Here is a 19,916-nt window from a genome sequence, read left to right as displayed (position 1 = left end):
AGGTAGCGTCCACCACTTCAACGGGCAGAGAATTCCAGAGATTCACCACCCTTTGAGTGAAGAAATTCTTCCTCAACTCCGTTCTAAACCGCCCCCCCTTTATCTTGAGGCTGTGCCCCCTAGTCCTACTATCCTTTCTGAGCGGGAAGAGTCTCTCCACCTCTATCCTATCCATCCCATTCATCATCTTGTACGTCTCAATGAGATCTCCCCTCATTCTTCTAAACTCTAACGAGTACAAGCCTAGTTTATTCAGCCTCTCCTCATAGCTCAACCCCCTCAACTCTGGCATCAGCCTAGTAAACCTCCTCTGCACTCCCTCCAAGGCCAAAATATCCTTGCGTAAGTACGGCGCCCAAAACTGCACACAGTACTCCAGCTGCGGCCTCACCAATGCCCTATACAGCCGCAGCAAGACCTCCCTACTTTTATATTCAATCCCCCTCGCAATGAAGGCCAGCATCCCATTCGCTCAGAAGAATGTTTAAAAGTTGTAGGATTTAAAAATGTGCATACATACTTTTAAAGTTTGTGTTCTGATATTCACATTTCTCCTTTAGGCCCATGTGCGTGGCCCAATATTTTGCTTTCTCCACAATGATGTGAATATCAGGTAGAGTTGACAGGGTTTTGAATGAGAAATCGTGTTCGATCAACTTATTGGAGTTCTTTGTGGAAGTATCATCCACAAAGAACTCCAATAAGTTGGTTGAACATGATAGATAAAGGGGAATTGGTGGATATACTATACTTAAATTTGTAAAAGGCATTTGATAAAGTGCCACATTAAAGGTATTGGAAAATAAAAGGCCATGGTATAAGGGGTAATATTTTGGCATGGATGGAAGATTGTCTGGCTGACAGGAAGCTGAGAGTAAGCATAAGTGGGGCCTATGGTATACCATAGCGATCAGTGCTGGGACTTCAACTTTTTCTAATTTATATCAATGATTTGGATGAACAAACCAAGGTTTTTGTTGCTAAATTTGCTGATGACATAATGATAGGCTGGAAAGTAAGTTATGAAGAGGACATAGGGAGGCTCCATAAGAAACAGGAGCAGGAGTAGGCCAGCTGGCCCCTCGAGCCTGTTCCACCATTCAATAAGATCATGGCTGATCTTTTCATGGACTCAGCTCCACTTATCAACCAGTCACCATAACCCTTAATTCCTTTACTGTTCAAAAATTTATCTATCTTTGCCTTAAAAACATTTAGTGAGGTAACCTCAAATGCTTCACTGGGCAGGGAATTCACAGATTCACAATCCTTTTTGTGAAGTTCCTCCTCAACTCAGTCCTAAATCTGCTCCCCCTTATTTTGAGGCAATGGCCTCTAGCACTAGTTTCATCTGCCAGTGGAAACAATCCCCCTGCTTATATCTAGTCCCTTCATAATTTTATATGTTTCAATAAGATGTCCTCTCATTCTTCTGAATTCCGAAGAGTACAGCCCCAGTCTACTCAGTCACTCTGCATAAGCCAACCCTCTCAACTCTGGAATCAACCTAGTGAATCTCCTCTGCACCTATTCCAGTGCCAGTATATCCCTTCTCAAGTCAGGAGACCAAAACTGTACACAGTACACCAGGTGTGGCCTCACTAGCACCTTATATAGTTGTAACATAACCTCGCTGTTTTTAAACACCATCCTTCTAGCAATGAAGGATAAAATTCCATTTGCTGCTTTAATTACCTGCTGCACCTGCAAACCAACTCCTTGAGATTCTTGCACAAGGACACCCAGGTCCCTCTGCACAGCAGCATGCTGCAATTTTTCACCATTTAAATAATGGTCCATTTTGCTGTTATTCCTATCAAAATGGATGACCACACATTTTCCAACATTGTACTCCATCCGCCAGACTTTTGCCCACTCACTTAAACTATCAGTATCCCTTTGCATACTTTCAGTGCCCTCTGCACATTTTGCTCTACCACTCATTATAATGTCACCTGTGAATTTTGACACTACACTTGGTCCACCAACTCCAAATCATCTATGTAAATTGTAAAAACTTGTGGTCCCAAAAACTGATTCCTGAGGCACACCACTCGCCACTGATTGCCAACCAGAAAAACACCCATTTACCTCCACTCTTTGCATTCTATTAGTTAACCAATCCTCTATGCATGCTAATACATTACCTGTAATACTGTTTTCCTTCATCTTATGCAGCAGTCTTTGGTGCGGCATCTTGTCAAATCTAGATACACCACATCTACAGGTTCCCCATTGCCCACTGCTCTTGTAACGTCCTCAAAGAATTCCAGTAAATTAGTTAAACATGACCTATCCTTCATGAACCCATGTTGCATTTTCCCAGTGGGACAATTTCAATCCAGATGTCTCACTATTTCTTCCTTGATGATAGATTCAAGCATTTTCTCTACTATAGAAGTTAAGCTAACTGGCTTACAGTTATCCACCTTTTGTTTACCTCCTTTTTAAAACTGTGGCATCGTATTTGCTGTTTTCCAATCTGCTGGAACCACCCCTACGAAAGGATATTAGATTTAGTGAGTGGGTATAAAGATCTGGAAAATGGAGTACATGGGGGAAAAATGTGAAATTGCCCATTTTGACATTAAATAAATCTAAATGATATCTAAAATATCATTTAAAATATTAAATAAATCTAAATGACATCATATCTAAATGATGAGAGACTGCAGAGCTCTGAGATTCAGAGGGATCTGGATGCCCTATTGTATGAATCACAAAAGATTCAGATACAGAAAGTAACTAGAAAAGCTAATTATTGTTTATTATGAGGGGAATTGAATATTACATTAGGGAGGTTATGTTTCAGTGATACATGGCATTGGTGAGACCACATCTGACATACTAGCTACAATATTTATCTCTGTATTTAAGGTACAATCTAAACACATTGGAAGGAGTTCAGTGAAGGTTTACTGGATTAATATCGAGATTGGGAGAGTTGTCTTATGAGGAAAGTTTTAGAAGAGTAAGAGGTGACTTGACTGAAACATATAAGATGCCGAGAGCTATTGACAGGGTGGATACAGGGAAGATGCCTTCTCTTGTGGGAAAATCCAAAATTAGGGGGCACTGTTTAAAAAGAAGCAGCCACTGTTTAGGACAGAGATGAGGAGAATATTTTTCCCTGAGTGTTGTGAATCTTTGGCATTTTTGTGAGCCCTGTTCTGCAAAAAGCAGTGGAAGCAGGAGTTCTGAAGATCTTTAAGGCAAAGCTAAATAGATTCTTGATAAGCAAGGTGGTGAAAGGTTATTGAGGTTTGGAGGGAATGCTGAAAATCAGATCACCTTTGATCTTATTAAATGATGGGGTAGGCTCGAGGGGCTGAGTGGCCTACTCTTGATCTTAATTTGTTTGTTTGTAAATGGGATTTATTTTTCCTCTTTTTTATTTCGTGCTTTGCTGCCTTTGAAGCAAAATTGTAGAAAACTTTGTGGGAGCAGCACTGCTGTTAGGGCATTTTACAATGGTGGCATAGAATCCCTTCAGTACAGAAGGAACCCATTCGGCCCATCAAATCTGCACCAACCACAATCGCACAAAGGCCCTATTCCTGTAACCCAATGCATTTACCCTGGTAATTCGCCTGACACTAACGGTAAATTTAACATGGCTAATCAACCCGCACATACATGGGGAGAATGTGCAAACTCCACATACAGTGACTGAGGCCGGAATCGAACCTGGGTCCCTGGCACTGTGAGACAGCAGTGCTAACTGCTGTGCCACCGTGCCATCCCAATCCGAAGCGGTTGGCCTGCCCACCCCAAGGAGATAGGCAGCCTATTAGCATAATTAATGGCCCAATTAAGGGCCACTTAACAGTGCTGTCAACACTTTGCTGCTGGCAAATCACATCCCCCCCCCCGCCCCCCAGCTAATTGGAGGCAGTCTCCTAGCAGCAGCCCGGGAGAGAAAGTTTCACAAAACAGAACAGCAGCAGGGAAGGGCCCTCCACGGCCCCTCCCATTTCCAGAGAGAGGTTTCCCTCCAGCGCTCGGCCCTGTAATCTTTGGGAAGTTTTTGTTTAGAATGGCCACCCTTGACCACGGTCTGCTTATTGGCTGTCACCAGTATAATCCTGCCCTGGGCCCTGCTACTGATTAAAATGGGTCATTTCTAGACAATCCAGGATGTTGAATTTAGATAGAAATAATCTTTATCATTAATATCAATATTGATTAATATCTACTGTAGTTAATGACATGGCTCTTCACAGCCACTAAACTGATAATCAATTGGAAACCTGAGTACATCTGGTCATCCTTATTCCCTTCATTAAAGCTTTCAAAATGGATAAAGTATCTTTAAACTTCCATTAATATGCTCAATTCCATGTAAAAAAAAAACTTGCATAACCCTGGGTTGAAAATTACCTCCTGATATCCTGCGTTTGGCAAGAATCTCATGTGTCAAACCTCAATTTCCCCACCACATATCTCAAGATTGTAATCTCATGCTAATGTTAATTCCCAGTAGGTTCTTTACCTTCTATAGTTCCAAGAGTTTCAACACAGGGTTTTCACTAACTATACAAGCTGTGAAATCCCAGCCTCTGTAGTTTTCTCTTTTCCATCAGCACCTGCAGTGAGGTATTGCAGGCAGAAAAGGAAATAAGTAGATGAAAAGGACTGTAAATTCAGGTCTGCTTTAGTAACTGGTTTAGAACAGCGCGGCCTCCGAATGAAGGCTTCTTCCTAGCAAAGAACCTAATATAGATGGTAAAATATCAATAAGGCAAAATGGATATAATGTGTTTGCAAGCAGCACAGGAGCACAGTGGTTAGCACTGTGTCTCACAGTGCCAAGGACCCAGTTTCAATTCTGAACTTGGGTGACTGTCTGTGTGGAGTTTGCATGTTCTCCCTGTGTCTGCATGGGTTTCCTGCGGGTGCTCAAGTTTCCTCCCACACTCCAAAGATGTGGGGGTTTGTTTAATTGTGGTAGGAAGATAAGCAGGGTAAAAATGTGGTGTTACAGGAATAGGGCCTGAGTGGGATTGTTGTTGGTGCAGGCTTGTTGGGCCAAATGGCCTCTTTCTGCATGGAGATTCTATTTGATTTGATTTATTATTGTCACATTTATTAGTATACAATGAAAAGTATAGTTTCTTGCATGCTTTACAGACAAAGCAAACTGTACATAGGGAAGGAAAGCAGACTGCAGAATGTGACATAGTAATGGCTAGGATGTAGAGAAAGATCAACTTAATGTGAGGTAGGTCATTGTTAGAGAGTTTAAAAGAGTTAGTTAGAATGAGTTTTAAAAGCATAGAATGAGAGTAAAAGATTGAATTAGAAGGGAAACTGGGCACAGCTTGCAAGAAGTCACCATGTCCAGCTCTATCTTGATTACTTTGATTTGATTACTTTGATTCTGTGTTCTGTGAGAAGACGTTTTTATAAATCGGGAAGAAATTGTAGTTTAGATTTTTCTATAATATTCCCACATTGAAAGGTTAGGCAGATTACTAGCTCGAAGAATTTTGGCTGTATATTTGAATGAGCCTTCAGCTGTCTCCACCCCCTCACTTCTGGGGAGGTTCTTAATCAACATTCTACATACTCCCCTTTACAACACTCAAAACACACCTGGACTAACCACAGGTTTAAACCCAGCTCCTTCTAGCAACAAAGTGCTGCACCACTGTGCCCACTTGACTCATACATTACAAAGAAAGATTAAGCAAATCATCCAGTTTTCTTTTGAAATTTCGCAACCAAGCATTTTTCTTCATCTTGTAACCTACGTGTTTAAAGTGTAGACAATGTTTGACGAAAACAGTAGTTTGAAGAGAGTGAGGGAGGGAGGAAAGCATTGAAAAATCTTTCTTTATTTTAACCAAAGTTAGAAATATTTGGGTCAGCTGGAAGAAGGTCAAGAAACGTGCCAAGGATGTGATATAAATTCGAAGCAGGACTGTAACATTTCTCAGATATCCAAGTAAGTCTGAATAAAACCAAATGTGATTTTTGGCACCACAGGGCTGGCATACATGAACTTTGCATTAAGATACGATGAAGGAATTCACTCCTATGTTAACTCTTAGTCTTCCAACCAACCCCTCTCTGCAAAATATAAGCAACCGTTGGAATACTGAAGAGAAACAAAGTGCATAAACAATCAGATTCTGCCAAGTAATCATGAATGTTAACACTTATGGATTATCATTGCTTCTGATCTTTTAGAGGAGGAGGACGTGATTCTTCAATATTCAATTGTTTTCAGTTTATTTATTAGTGTCATAAGTTGGCTTACATTAACACTGCAATGAAGTTACTGTGAAAATCTTCTAGTTGCCAGTCTCCAGCACCGGTGTTCGGGTACACCGAGGGAGAACTTAGCATGGCCAAGCACATCTTTCGGACTATGGGGGGAAAGCGGAGCACCCGAAGGAAATCCACGCGGGCATGGGGAGAATGTGCAAACTCCGCAAAGTTAAGAATTGAACCCAGGTCCTTGACGCTGTGAGGCAGCAGTGCTAACCACTGTGCCACAGTTATTGGACTGGAACCAGATTAGCATAGTTAAGTCCTCATTTAAATGGGGGCAGGCAGAATTGGAGGCCTGAAAAGGGGGAGGTGGCCTGAAGAGGGGGCAGGGGCTTAAGCAGAATCCTTTGGCAACCCCATTGCTCACTTTGGCAGGGGTAGGGCTGGCTGCTAGTGGCAGTGAGTGGGGGTGGGGGGGGGGGGTTGTGCCTGATGCCAATGGGTGGGGAGGGTGGGTGTGGTTGGTCTTAATCAGCGAGTAGGAGGGGGGCAAGTGCATGGGGTTGTCTGGAAATCACGATGCCCTTTAAAAAGGGTGCACTGATCTCAGAGGTGCTGGTCTTTCCACTCTCTTTAGATCCACATCTTTGCTATAAAGTACTGATTACTAATAGATGAATGGTGTGTGTGGTGCATTGAGCAGCATGAGACATTGGTGGTGTGGTGACAGGTGAGATCATTTGGAGATACAGAATTAAATTGGCGTCCCTTTTATCCTGAGACTATGCCCTCTGGTCCTGGGCTCTCCCGTGAGATGAAACATCCAAAGCAGATAGCAGCTACACACTGCTACCTTAACCACCTGTGTAAGGTCATTGAATTTTCTCCTGCTCTGCAGTCAGATCCTTGTGCCAGTCTCACCTCCCTTTCCCCCTGCTGCCTTTCCCTTCACAGGCTGTGTCTTTATTGTTCCCTATGAAAGCATGTCCTCTCTCTCCTCATGACTTCCCTGTACGGTTTCCAGCGCTGACAGCTGCATCAAAGAATCTCAGAGCCCTCTCTGTCTGGGCTCTTGCTCCATTGACATGGTTTTACCAGGTGCTGTGGCCTTAGTTCAATTCCCCTTTAAGTGGGAAAGGCTGCCTTTATAACGTGCAGTTGTATATCGTGCTATGCTAACCATATGCATTCACCTGAAAGTGCAGGCAGCTACCAACATGTTTCACACGGGGCTGCAGGCTAAAATCATATTGATGGGAAACCAGCATAAAGTTCACTTGCTGCCTGCCTTAACAAAACCTAGTGAAGAGTAATTCCGCATCGTGATCCCAGTGCCACTAATGGGTCTAGTTGAATAGTTCCCCCTGCATATTTGAGTGAGCTAATCAATGCACTTGGTGAAGATTAGAACTATTTTGTCTTTTGCCGAGGTCTTTACTTCTTTAACAGCTAATTAGAGAGTGCACCCTCACACTGCTACCATTTGACATTGCGTGAAGCCTTCTGAAGAAAGGTTAAACAGGTTGGGACTCTACTGATGAAAGGCACGTTAGCCTAAATTTTTCAACTTGCAGCCTGTTTAAAAGTGGCAGTGAAGATTGCCCAGTCTTTATAGAAACTCCCCAGTTTTCAGTTCATTTGATTTAACCCCCTACAGTCTGGAGTGTCTTGGTTGTTATTACATTGCAAAACTGTCTCCTCATCCATTCACAGCAGGAAGTCATGAAGTGAGTTCACGTAATCTTCTTCATCAGGGAGCAGTGGAATAAATTTTCAACTAATCTTTGGCGTGTCTTATTAATTTCCGATCATATTATTAAATAGTAACTGCATAAGTGAATAGGAACAGTGATGCACCGCAGATTTTTAACATTTCCAGCCTTAACTATCCCTACAAAGGAGATATCAGCCAACAGTTGTGCCTGCTGCAGTATAATCAGGAATGCTCACAGAGATTCTCATGTTGAGCTCAATCCAGACCCATTACTTAAAAGTAAAATACCACAAAGGCTGGAAATGATAACTTCTAATTGCTTTTTCATTTCCCTTGGCACATCCTCTCCTATATCCAGTCTTTAAACTTTCTCCAGTCTCACAACATGCCCAACTCCACTTTTTAGACTCTTATTTTGTTTAAATTCCCCCATCTCTGTTTCACCATTGGCCATAGTGAGCTTTCAGCTGTCTAGGTCCCGCATTCTGGAATCCATTCCCTAAATCGCTCTGCCTTTCCCCCTCCCCTTTTAATATCTTCCTTAAAAACCACCCCCTTGACTAAGCCTTTAGTCAGCCCTCCATAATCTTCTTGTTTAAAACACAAACATTTCTCCTAGCCCACAAAAACCTTCTGTCTGTTGCAAGCCTGTCCATAGCCTCAGTCTGACCCTTCATTCCACATGTTAGCCCACCCCGCCCCCGGCAATTGTCTCCCCTTCCATGACGGAGCTGAGTTTGAATTCCTGATTCGCAATGAGTGATGAACTGGGTATCAGTACTTGCAACTCACTGTGAAAGTCTGGCCGACAGGAACTTTGAGCATGAATTCCTTCTGTTTCCACTCCCCTCCATTCCCCTCCCCCCACCCCCCCCACCCCCTTTAACACTCTCCAGAGTCTGCCCAAAGTTAAAAGCTACCCTTCAATGTGTTATGACAGAAAGAAAGAAGCCTATCGTAGCATACCTACCATGCAGAAGGAAGCCATTCAGCCCATCGGGCCTGCACCAACAATAATTCCTATCGCCGTAACCCCTCGTAATTACCCAGCTAATCCCCCTGCCATTAAACGGCAATTTAGCATGGCCGATCCGCCTAACCTGCACATCTTTGGGCTACAGGAGGTATGCAGAGCACCCAGAGGAAACCCACACAGACACGGGAGAATGTGTAAACTCCACACAGTCAGGTGAGGCTGGAATTGAACCTGGGTCTCTGGCATTGTGAGGCAGCAGTGCTAACCACCGTGCCACCCCAAGATGTGTCAAATACATAAGAATACAGCCATGAAGGAATCAATGACAAATTGATTCTTTTCATTCTTCCATACCCAGAAAAGAAACTTAAAAGAATCCTTCATTTTAATGTACCTATTATGACGCTGTTATTTCTGTTGCCCATTTTTCTTCTATTTTAGCCATCTCTTGCTCCTCCCTTCTCCGCCCCTCCCCCCGCACCCGGCAAATTATTTTTGAAATGGCCATTGAAATCTCTATTTTCCCCTGGTGATGTGCGGAATCGTGTATTCCCATAGAGAATCTTACCAGCCATTGTGTTCCGTCAGTCATTTCCTGCAAACAAAAACACCATAAATTCCTTTTGGTTAGTTTGGATCTGGAGATCCGCAATTTCTAACCTCACAGACAATTGCAAGTATGAACAAAACTGATTAACTCAGTGCTTCTTTTTTAATTAGTATTTTTCTATGGTTGCCTTTAGCCGCAACATGTTTCATTTCTCTGTCATTCCTGTGTGGGCTGAATTACATTCCTTAAGCAGCATCTTCGGTTTCAAATTTTCACCCTTGTTTCCCAGTTCCTCCATGGCCTTGGCCTTCTCCCTGTCTCTGGAATCCCTTTCAGCTCCACACCACTATGAGATATCTCTGATCCTCTAATTTTGGTCTCTTGGGCATCTCCAAGGCACAGTGGTCAGCCCTGCTACCTCACAACACCAGGGACCCAGGTTTGAATCTCGGCCTGGGACACTGTCTGTGCGGTATCTGCACATTCTCCCCATGTCTGAATGGGTTTCTTCTGGTTTCCTCCCACAATCTGAAAGATGTGCTGGTTAGGTGCATTGGCCATGCTAAATTCTCCCTCAATGTACCCGAACAAATGTTGGAGAGTGGCAACTCGGGGATGGTCACGGTACTTCATTGCAGTGTTAATGTAAGTCTACTTGCCACACTAATATGTAAAATTTTAATCACTCCACCATTGGTGGTCGCAGCTTCAGTTCCCCAGGTTTTAAGCCTTGGAGTTCTCCCCCATCTCTCTGCCTTTTGACCTTAATTTCCTCCTTTAAGGTACTCTTTAAAACCTCCTCTTTAATTAAGCTTTTGGTCATTGCTCTAATATCTCATTATGTGGCTCAGTGTCCTTTCTTTGTTTTATAGTGCTCCTGTGAAACACCTTAAGATGTTTCATTGGACTTGAGTATCATATAAGTTGTTATCATTGATTGATCTGCTCCCCAATGGTTTCTTGAATCATTTCTAGTAAATAGTCAATTTGAAATTATTTCCAAACTGTTCACTGTTTCTCCAAAGGCCTTTTTCAGGGCACTTTGCATGCTTATTTGTATTGCTGAGTCATCTGACCTTAAGAAGGAGATCTTAATGCACAGTGGTAGCATCCCTGCCCCTGGATAAGGAGTTCTGAGTTCAGTTTCAATTACAGGACTTTTTGGCCTTGGAAAGAGGATTCAATACTGTTCACCAGGCTGATAATCAGCTCAAGAATCAGAAGGAGGTCATTTGCCCCATTGAGCTTGCGCTGACAACAACCCCACCCAGGCCCTATCCCCATAACCCTATGGAATTCTACAATGCAGAACAAGGCCATTTAATGCCACCTAGGCTCTATCCCCAAAACTGTACAGAATGATAGAATCATACAGTGCAGAAGGAGGCCATTTGACCCATCAAGTCTGCACTGACCACAATGCTACCGAAGCCCTATCCCCATTACCCTAGCTAGTCCCCTCACAGTAAGGGGTAATTTAGCATGGCCAATCCACCTAACCCGCAAATCTTTGGACAGTGGGAGGAAACCGGAGCACCCGGAAGAAATCCATGTAGACACGGGGAGAATGTGCACAGACAGTGACCCAAACAGGGAATCGAACCCGGGTCCCTGGTGCTGTGAGGCAGTAGTGCTAACCACTGTGTCACCATGCCACGCTGTACGTATTTAAAAAGTGAATTAACACATTGCTTTTCCTTGGTGAGAAAGTAAAGCTTCAATGGAAAATCCTCAATGGGAAAAAGCTGTATCGTTGAGAGGTTTTGCATTTGAGTGAAGTCTTTCCTCTTGCCAGCTGAAACATTCCACAACCGCTGCAAGTCTGATTAATTAATTGAAGCAATATTGAAAACACAGATCTAAAGTACTTTTTTTTCAAAGTACGGTCTTCGGTTCTAAGGCATAGTGGCAAAGTGTTAACATATTGAAAATTACTGTCCTCGATTTTAGGGTGAGGAAATGAGTCACCAGATGTTTTTTAAAAAAAACATAAACCAGTTGTTAAGCAATATTTGGAGTGACATCACATCCTGTCCAGTCATGCTGGAGCTGCCCAATTATGTTGAGCATTGTACGGGACCTATGACGGGTAACTTCTGTGGAAGACTTTCTAAACAGGACTTTTACGCTTTAACAAAGCTCTTCATAAAACATCAGGAAAGAAACAAAAAGGGAGAGAAAAAAATTAACTGCAAACAGCAGTCTGATTCAGCTTGCCAGCTGAGGAAATATTTTTAGATTCACATGACTCTCTTGAATCAGACTGTTTTTTCCTCATACTGCTTCACAGATACACCTAAAGAAAATCCTTATGAAGATGTGGATTTGAAAGGCCGCTACCCTGGCAGAAAGCTCCAGCTGTCATCCGAGAATTCCCTAGACTCTTTGCACAGGATGTGGTCCCCTCAGGACAGGAAGTACACTACACCACCCCAGGTAATTCTCTTGGTTTAATTCATCAGAAACTCTCAGTCCAGTTCATGCAGGAATACTTCTGAATCTGTTTGTTTTCACAAGGCCAGAAGAGTGGAGGACAGGACTGGAAACTTGTCTGCCTCGCTAAGCTGATTTGGATTTTGGGAATCCGAGCTGCTTCGTAGCATACCAAAAAGCAAAGAGACGTGTTTAGAAGATTGAAAATGAAATAAACATGTAAAGCATTAAAGAAACGATGGTTCGAGGGTTAAGTGATGTTTTATGATTTTGATTGCTTTTTGACTTTCAGCCAAAAAGCGCGAGTTATAGGCTATGAAGGAAAACATAACACTAGCTTGTCAAAACATATATGTTGAAACAGACTCTGCTTTTTCTAAAGTTAGCTCAGTTTTAGGATGCATGAAATTCAGAAATGTGGAGAATTGTGTGTTCAGCAGCATAAATCTGGGTTAATTCCTCAAGTGCCTGTCAGCTCGCACTCATCTTGAGATAGACCAGTCACCCTTAAAGGTTCTAATTATTTTGTAAATGGTATATTTCTCCCCCCACACAAAATCAAAACTGTAGGTTCAAGTCCCACTCCACAATTTCACTGTATGATCTAAAGTAATAACCCAGTGTATTATCAGCTGTGTTGTCATTCAGATGTGACAATCTGAAAAAGGCCTTGGATGTATAGATCTGAGATCTATTGCAAATGCAGACTTTGGTCAGTTATTTTTCTGATAACACTCTGGCAGATTACACCAAAAGCACAATATAAATTCACATTGTTGGTGCTTTGTGAACCAATTGTTAATTTGTGTTCTAAGTAAGTATTAAGTAACAATAATAGCAGTAATACCTTTATTCTACAACCTTTAGCTTGAAGATATCAGTACTGGATTTGCTGGACAGTGCATCCACATATAAGCAATGAATGAGAGCCCATTCATTTGAGTATTAACAGCTTTCAAAATATAGACTTGTCTGTAGCAATGTCCCAAAAATGATTTCCTCTAAATTTGTGGCAACATCTAGCACAAAATATGTATAAACTGTGCCACAGTCTCAGCATGAAATTGATTCCACCTGTGCAAAGGTCATGCTTGCAAGTTTTCTCTGGCAAGTAAAGTAAATCAGTCACACCGTCAGGAAGGTATGACTTATCATCACGTTCTCCTCTACTTCAGGGTTTGTGAAAAACACCCTCTATTTTTCTTGCTATCAATCCAGAAATACCATTTCAGTCTTCCGAGAGGTTAGTTAAAATGAAATATAGAAGTGATATACAGACTAGCTAGAAGGTAGTATTGTGGTTTCTATACCCCTGAAGAGAAGCGGGCCTTGTGAATGCTGATATGTGAATAATATATCAAATTTAGCCCTCTAAAGGAACTCTCGTAGCTGCACGAGCCAAGCTAACCTGGTTTGAATCAAGTAGGGACATGCCAGCGAAAATTATTTTCACAATTTCAATGATTTCATTATGCTTAAGCTTAAAATGATTACGTAGTCATGCAGAATGTTTTAAATAGAACATCCGCTGCGCTCTTTTACACAACTTACGGAATAAGTTTGAATGTTTTAAAAAAAAACCCTTTTGTGGATGAAGAAGCTATCACCACAAGATGTCACCAAGTGGAAGATAACACCTGGAATGACAGTTTCCAATGTAGTTCAGATCCTGCGCAGCACAGGAACCAAAATATAGCCTGGAATTTCCTGGGTGGTTTTGGCATAACTCCAGTGTAAGATTGGAGTTCTATATTTTATTTCCAAGGAAATTTGGACATCACTAATATACACCAATTTACAATTCAACTGCCATGTGCAAATTTCCTCATTATCTACAACTCCTTGGTTAGGTCCAAAACTCTCTGGGTGAGATTTTCCACCGTCTTCTGCTGGCAGGATCTTCCAGTCTTGCCGAAGACAACCCCCTGTAGAGGATTCCCCAGCAGCAAGACAGGCAAGTCAGACAAAACACCATAAATACTTGCAGGACTGGCAGATCCTGTGGACAGCCAATGGTGAGCCACCTCCACTGCCGGAAACAGGGGATCAGAAAATCTCACCTCCTGTCATTTGTTTACAGCCCCATTCTCGATTAGTTTGCTGGCTTCCTGGCACTAGACTAACAACATAGATTTATGGTCAAATATTTAGTAAGCATCAAGTTCTAAAGTCATCTGATGCTAGTGCAACAGGTCAGATATTTTCTCATGTTTCTTTTTAGACATTTTCTGCTTTGTACGTAACCAAAGGGTTGTCAATCGCAGTGAACCCAGAACATTTCAGAGCACAGCTGGAGCAGCCTTCCCAGTGGGTATACCACTATTCTGTGTGATAGTGGAAGAGAGCAGTAGAAGCCTAGATATTTTGGCCTTGGAGGGAGTGCAGAGGAGGTTTACTAGGCTGATACTGGAGTTGAGGGGGTTGAGCTATGAGGAGAGGCTGAATAAACTGGGCTTGTACTCGTTAGAGTTTAGAAGAATGAGGGGAGATCTCATTGAGACATATAAGATGATGAATGGGATGGATAGGATAGAGGTGGAAAGACTCTTCCCGCTTAAAAAAGACAGTAGGACTAGGGGGCACAGCCTCAAGATAAAAGGGGGGGCGGTTTAGAACGGAGTTGAGGAGGAACTTCTTCGCTCAAAGGGTGGTGAATCTCTGGAATTCTCTGCCCGTTGAAGTGGTGGAGGCTGCCTTGCTAAATATTTTTAAAACGCGGGTTGATGGGTTTTTGATAGGAGAGGGGATTAAGGGTTATGGGGAGAGGGCGGGAAAGTGTAACTGAGCAGCGACAGATCAGCCATGATCTTACTGAATGGCGGGGCAGGCTCGAAGGGCTGGATGGCCTACTCCTGCTCCTATTTCTTATGTTCTTATGTTCTTATTAAGCCTAGATCTGTGAGCGAGGTGTCATTACAGAAGATACCAGCTTGACGCATTCCCTTTATGGGACAGAAACAAACAGATTCAATTAAACCACTGTTTATGAGACTTCTGGTCACTGACCAGAGGAACGTTTCATAAACTAGTTCAGAAACTTTCAATGTCACTCTATACAGTCACATCGTCAGAGTCTTTGAGTCATCCAGACTCGCAACGTTAGCTCTGTTCTCTCTCCACAGATGCTGTCAGACCTGCTGAGACTTTCCAGCATTTTCTATTCTTGTTTCAGATTCCAGCATCTGCAATGTTCTGCTTTTACCCTTTTACCGGAACACGATTTGTGTTTGCTTTATGTCAGTTTTCAGGCTCTGACGTAGGCACATGAGTTATACAGGAAATTTAGAGCTTAGATTTATGTTGACAAGATCGATGCAGAAAAAGTGGATGTATACTTCCACACCATTTCCCCATGAATACAACAGAGGGAATTCTGGATATTATCTTGATGAAGATCTGATTACTATCACACGGTGCTGTGGAGAGCTTTTAAAGATATTTGTACAAAAGATAAGCAGCCTTATTCCTATATGGCCACAAATGGGGACATATTGGTGTGACTGTGTGTCGTGACATTGAAAGTTTCTGAACTAGTTTATGAAACTTTCCTCTGGTCTGTGACCAGAGCTCTCATAAATACTGTTTGATAGTGGTTTTATTAGAATCTGTTTACAATCTCATGCTACACCACTAAACCCACATCAAACAACAGAATATCACCAACCTTTAAAAGGCCAGTGCACCAACACTCTTGTTTTGGAATAAGTTAATTATTTCTATGCTTGACAAGACATTGATTGTAAGACACTGCAGTAATTTGAAGTATTATTGCCAGCCATGCGTTTGCTGCTCATTGGTATCAAGCATTGAGTGGTTCAACCAATAACTGGGTGTGGGTGGAGAGGGGGTGGGGAGACATGGGAGCAGGCCATTCAGCCCCTCGAGCCTGTTCCACCATTCAGTGAGATCATGGCTGATCTGTGGCCTAATTCCATAAACCTGCCTTTGGCCCATAGCCCTTAATACCTTTGCTTAACAAAGATTTAAAACTAGCAACTTATGTATAAGGGCGGCATGGTAGCACAGTGGTTAGCATTGCTGCTTCACAGCAGTGACCTCGGTTTAATTCCTGGCCTTGGTCTCTGTCTGTGTGGAGTTTGCACATTTCTCCTTGTGTCTGCATGGGTTTCCTCCAGGTGCTCAGGTTTCTTCCCACAGTCCCAAAATGTGCAGATTAGGTTGATTGGCCATGCTAAAAATTGCCCCTTAGAGCCGTGAGATGCGTAGGTCAAAGGGATTAGCAGGTAAAATATGTAGGGATATAAGGGTAGGGCCTGGGTGGGATTGTGGTCGGTGCAAACTCAATGGGCCGAATGGCCTCCTGCACTGTAGGGTTTCTATGATCTAGCATCTGCCATTTGTGGAAGAGAGCTCCAAATCTCTACCACTCTGCGTGTAGAAGTGTTTTGTAACATCTCTCCTGAATGGTCTGGTCCTCATTTTTAGACTATGCACCCTAGTTCTAGAATCTGGAATCAGAAAATAGGTGCAAAAGCTTCTTTGGTTTTTTTTGAAGGAGCAGAAGGTGCAGGAATGCAAATGAAAATTAAGGGTTCTATCTCATGCAGGCAATCAACACCACTAGCTAATTGCCAAGCAATGACATACAAACATATGAATTAGGAGCAGGAGAAGGCCACTTGGCCCCTCAAGTCTGTTCCATCATTCAATAAGATCGTGGCTGATCTGATTGTAACTTCAAGTCCACATTCCTGCCTATCCCCAATAACCTTTCATCAAGAATCTATCTAACTCATGACACTCTGAGAGAAAAACAATTCTCCTCATCTCTTAAATGAGCATCTTATTACTTTTTTAAGCTGTAACCCCCTAGTTTTAGATTCCCAATTCAATTGGTGATCCAGGCACAATTTGCTCTCAAAATCTTTTTTTCCTTGGTTGTTTTTAATCAAGCTTCCAATTGAATTTATTTCTATGTTGCAAAATGTAAAACCTGTAAAAGTGCTCTGTCAGAGTGTGGGTGCAGACTCAATGGGCTGAATGGCCTCTTCTGCACTGTGGGGATTCTACGAACTAGCACAGCTGGGCAGTTTTTCAGATCACAGGTTTAAGAACATTTTTGCTTTAATAATAATTCCTTGATATATTTGAGTGGCTGCTGGGTGCCATTTGAATCGTGCAATAAGCAGTTTCAATCAGACCGCCTGATCTTTGTGATCCGACTGGAATCTTTGGAACTGCGTTAAACGGGAAGAGTTGAGAATGTGCGGCTCTTGAATAAACATTCATTACAATTATTCCTATATATGTAAGTATTTTAAAAATGAATTGCAGATTGAAGAATTGTTGGTGTGTGGTACTTCGATTCCACACCTGAGGTTGTTTATAACAGCTTAGATCATACAAATCCTTTACCATAACTAATTTCTTATCCATTAAGTGAATTTATTTTTGCGCTAGTTTCTTAAATTCATAGGATCCATTGATTCCCTACAGTGAAGAAGGAGACCATTCAGCCCATCATGTCTGTACTGACTACAATCCCACCTAGGCCCTATCCCTGTAACCCCACACGTTTACCCTGCTACTCCCCCTGACGCTAAGGGGCAATTTAGCATGGCCAATCGACCTAACCCGCACATCTTTGGACTGTGAGAGGAAACTGGAGCACTCGGAGGAAATCCAGGCAGACACGGGGAGAATGTGCAAACTCTGCACAGACAGTGACCCGAGGCCGGAATTGAAACTGGGTCCCTGGCACTGTGAGGCAGCAGTGCTACTGTATCACTTAGAACAAACTTGTCTTTTGTGTAGGTGGAGCAATTTACAGGTTACTGAAGAAGGAATCTCTGAGTGCTGAATCTTGTGATCCAGAGACAAAGGGAGTGTAGGCTGACTTATAGAATTATAGAATCCCTACAGTGCAGAAGGAGGCCATTTGGCCCATCGAGTCTGTACCGACCACAATCCCACCCAGGCCCTATCCCCATAACCTCATGCATTTACCCTAGCTAGCCCCCCTGACACTAAGGGGCAATTTAGCATTGCCAATCCACCTAGACCACACATCTTTGGACTGTAGGAGGAAACCGGAGCACCTGGAGGAAATCCTCGTTGAGACGGAGAGAATGTGCAAACTCCACACAGACAGTGACCCAAGCCGGGAATTGAACCCAGGTCCCTGGCGCTGTGAGGCAGCAGTGCTAACCACTGTGCCATGTGCCCCCCTCCATAAGGCAAGATCACTTCTTAACTTTACTTGTGCACAGTTTATTTCCTTGTGCAATGAAGTCTGGATGGAAAATTGAAAATGTGGGAAAAAAGTGCTACAAAAGGCAGAAAAGAAAAACAAAACTATAAATCATAGAAAGAATGTTTAATTGTAGACCAACAATACACTGCTGCTGGAACTCAATTCTCAGCACACGCATTCTGAGGCAAAGCTCATGTGTGTATGTTTCACGTTTGCCAAGTAACTTGGACGTACATCAAATGCATACAGTATTACAATGAAGAATGTGGACATTGATCCCTGAGATACAGGACCCACCAGCCAGCTTCAGAAAGTGTCCTGCACTTGTGGAACCCTGCGTTATAATTTCAAATGGGGAAATAAATTGAGGAACATTTCTTATTAGTCATGATGATAGGTCAATGATAAAGTATGTTTCAGCAGACTCAGTATTTATTTTATACAGCAACTAAATAAGGTCAAGGTAAAAGTCGCAAAACCTTATTGTGTTCTGTGATGGGACTGACATTGTTAATAAGAGAATAACTTGGAGTAGATAAGGCAAAAAAAAATCCACTGGTTTACACTAATTAATGCAGATGTCAAGTGCATTATTTGTAATTCAAGCATCTGAATGTTAAGTTCGGACTCATTCTTCACTAACTTCAGTTATCTTTTCCACTTGGCTACTTATTGTGTATATCCAAACTGATTTGAATTTCCTCAGTTTAGATTAGAATGAGCACTCATTCTCAAGTCTTCAATGAGTTAGCTGAGAAGTATGCATGGGGGCATTTTTTGCTGTCCATGCAAAATGTGGTCAGAAGGTTGAATCAGAAAGTGTTTCAGAAATATCTGATTCAAAAGCTAGATAGATCATAAAATGATACATAGATGTTATATACTTTATTCTCACTGCAGTGTTTTACTTTAACCTGGTCAATGACTTATCTTCCAAAGCTGCCTCCGAAACCCAGCAGTCTGTCATTGCGTCTGACTAGTACCATAGACAGGAAGACCCTTAGACTACCACGACTGTCCAAAAGACACAGCCATGATGATGTGTTGCTTCTGTCCCACCTTAGTGTGCCCTCTTCCCCCAGCTTCAATGATGACAGCATGAGCACCACCAGCGAGCTGCTGTCTACACGCCGGTCCAGAAGAATCCCCAAGGTAAGAAAAGTCTCATCGGTTCCTTTTTTCAATTACTCGGTAGTACTGTATTAGAAAGAAGATTATTTTTGGTTATTGGCATCTCATGTTGTATTATCAGTAAATACATGTACCTGGATGATCAAACATATACACTTAATGATGGCATCTAAGTGACACCACACACATCATGGTCATTAGAACATTCAATAAAGGAACTTCACTTTAAAAGATCCTATCTGAGAGCTGAGGGTTGCTAGGTTTTCAATGTTGTTAAACTTGAAGCATTTTCCATTGTTGAAACTGGAGAAGGACAGGTTCCAGAGTTGCTGGGCAGGTTTGAAGATTGGTAAAGTAAGTGTTTCCACACATTTTGGATGGAACATTGCAGTCAGTAATTTCACTTACTTAATCATGCATTTGAGCTTGCCACTCTGGGAGATGGAGTGTGAGCTGCAAGTTTAAAGAGAGCAACTATGACCCCCATGTGAACTCCACCTTCTTGTGCAGAGAGAAGCAACATAACGACTCTTGGAATTAGTACGACATCAGTGTCATATGTTTAGATATTTGATTAATCTTTTCTTTGTGGAGTGAATTGAGAATGAGTTTCGCGGAAGTGCGGTGCAGAAAAGAACAGATTTACACAGGTTTAAAAGGCCACAGGTTTCAAAGAGGGATG

The 19,916-nt window shown here is 42.3% G+C and overlaps 1 protein-coding gene across 2 annotated transcripts in view; it reads left to right on the top strand.

Annotated features, from left to right (window-relative positions):
* Positions 1-19,916, top strand: part of dennd2b (DENN domain containing 2B) — a 378,412-nt gene that overhangs the window by 253,036 nt on the left and 105,460 nt on the right. For both annotated transcript variants that reach the window (XM_080190197.1, XM_080190196.1), the window contains exons 5-6: positions 11,747-11,892; positions 19,043-19,255. In XM_080190197.1, coding sequence (XP_080046323.1) covers positions 11,747-11,892; positions 19,043-19,255 — 359 coding nt within the window. The remainder of the gene's footprint in view (positions 1-11,746; positions 11,893-19,042; positions 19,256-19,916) is intronic.

This window comes from Carcharhinus amblyrhynchos, chromosome 6, assembly GCF_965287045.1.
Source record: "Carcharhinus amblyrhynchos chromosome 6, sCarAmb.v2.hapA, whole genome shotgun sequence".
Lineage (NCBI taxonomy): Eukaryota > Metazoa > Chordata > Chondrichthyes > Carcharhiniformes > Carcharhinidae > Carcharhinus > Carcharhinus amblyrhynchos.
Note: the sequence above shows the minus strand (reverse complement) of the source record. Positions and strands in the feature narration are given on the sequence as shown.